The following is a 1810-nucleotide window of genomic DNA, read 5'->3' on the forward strand; positions in this document are numbered from 1 at the left end:
TCAGCCGAACTCAACTACGACATGAACTATAATTTGTTTCTTTTGAAGACTTCTATGCAAAACTTGAAAACAGCACAGGGTAATAAATTATAATTATAACTACACATTTAACGTTTTACCACTCGGAACACAAATTCAGACTACTCCCCCCCTCCCTAGAAATATAATACATTCATTATTTTTATATATTATGGGCGTTTTCTATTCAGTATTCATCGTCACGTTATAACTTATCTTAATATATATAAATCTCGTGTCACAATGTTTGTCCTCAATGGACTCCTAAACCACTTAACCGATTTTGATGAAATTTTTTACACCGCGTGTAATTTGGTCCAACTTAAAAGATAGGATAGTTTTTATTTCAAATTTTTTAATACATTAAATATTTTAATTAACTTTTTAATAAATTTGTATAATTGCATGGTGTATTTCGGGTTTTCCCGTAGCCGACCGCGATAATATCTATCTGTAACCTGACCTTTTTTCTATTGTATGTGTTTTATCGTCGGTGGCGTGTAGATATGAATTGTTCCGAGAATTATCTCCATAATACGTGTAGATATGAATATTATCAGCCAACAACCAAAAATATTGGGCACCATTTGACATACTCAATAGTTTACTATGCTCTATGATTTCCAAAACCATTAATAAACTACAAATAAAAAAAAAATATATTTTCTCATAGGTACGTAATAACCATAGCCACAGTAGGGGCACAGGAACAATAATTTCAATTTATACATGTAAGTAATATCACAAACTTTTGTTAATTAATATACCAATGAGAAAATGGCACAAAGCTCCCCACACTTTTTCAATAATTGTACAAAAATTTTTATATTATTTTTATTTAACGTCCATTGAAAATTATTTTTGACTTTTCACTTATTATTTCAATCTGCTATGATAACATGTTTTTCAGTTCCTCTTTCTAATATTTAAACGATTAAATTATTATTTATTTATAATTTCTGCTTAATATCAAGTGTAAGAATATTTTAATTAATTGTGTTCAACGTACTTCCCCTTCAAATCTCAATCCAGTGAATTTGTATACCAACATCAACATTTTCGTCTTTGTTAGTAAATAATTTCATTGTACTAAAGGGTTATAGTAGTAGAAAATCAAATAAGGAGATCACCATATTTTTTTACAAATACCATCTGTGTGAAAAAGCATAGTGGACTCCGTGACTGATGTTCTCTTATTGTTCCTCTTAGATTGTTTACTATAATGTAATATAACAAAAACTTTAGCCACAGCAACGCGTGGCCGGGTCAGCTAGTAATATTATATATATACACATACGAAAGATACATGTTTATATGTATTGTATTGTATTGTATTGATTAATATATTACGTATCTATATGTTATTTATTTTATTAGGAATTATAATTGCACATTTTCAAAATTTCCATGATTGTTATATATATATATAGTTTGTATTTAATTTCGTATCTTTTATTACCGTCTGCCCGTAACATTAAATGCCCTTTAGACCTTCTTTAGTTAAAACTTATCGCACGGTGGTGGAATGGAGAGGGTAATTAAGCTCGCGGAACTCTGCCGTGTTATCCAAAGTCAGGCTACGGCCAACGTTCGAAGGAGACGTTTCTATATGCACAGGAACCCTGGTGATTCTTTTGCACATTTTAATATTTCTAGACTCCTAACAAGTGCTTTCCTTCAAACGTGTTTTTGGTTTTGGATCAGGCGATTTCTGATACCGGTAAGTACAATTTTGACAGACACAATAATAATATCGGCATTATTACCTATCCCGTGCGTTTGTACATCCACT

General features: G+C 30.8%; 1 protein-coding gene across 1 annotated transcript in view; it reads right to left on the reverse strand.

Moving 5' to 3' along the window:
• Positions 1-1075, reverse strand: part of LOC100574385 (kelch-like protein 3) — a 13236-nt gene extending 12161 nt beyond the window's left edge. The window contains exon 1 of the mRNA XM_016800952.2: positions 1028-1075. Coding sequence (XP_016656441.1) covers positions 1028-1075 — 48 coding nt within the window. The remainder of the gene's footprint in view (positions 1-1027) is intronic.
• Between the last annotated feature and the right edge of the window lie 735 nt (positions 1076-1810).

Source organism: Acyrthosiphon pisum, unplaced genomic scaffold (genome assembly GCF_005508785.2).
Source record: "Acyrthosiphon pisum isolate AL4f unplaced genomic scaffold, pea_aphid_22Mar2018_4r6ur Scaffold_21920;HRSCAF=25285, whole genome shotgun sequence".
NCBI classification, from domain to species: domain Eukaryota; kingdom Metazoa; phylum Arthropoda; class Insecta; order Hemiptera; family Aphididae; genus Acyrthosiphon; species Acyrthosiphon pisum.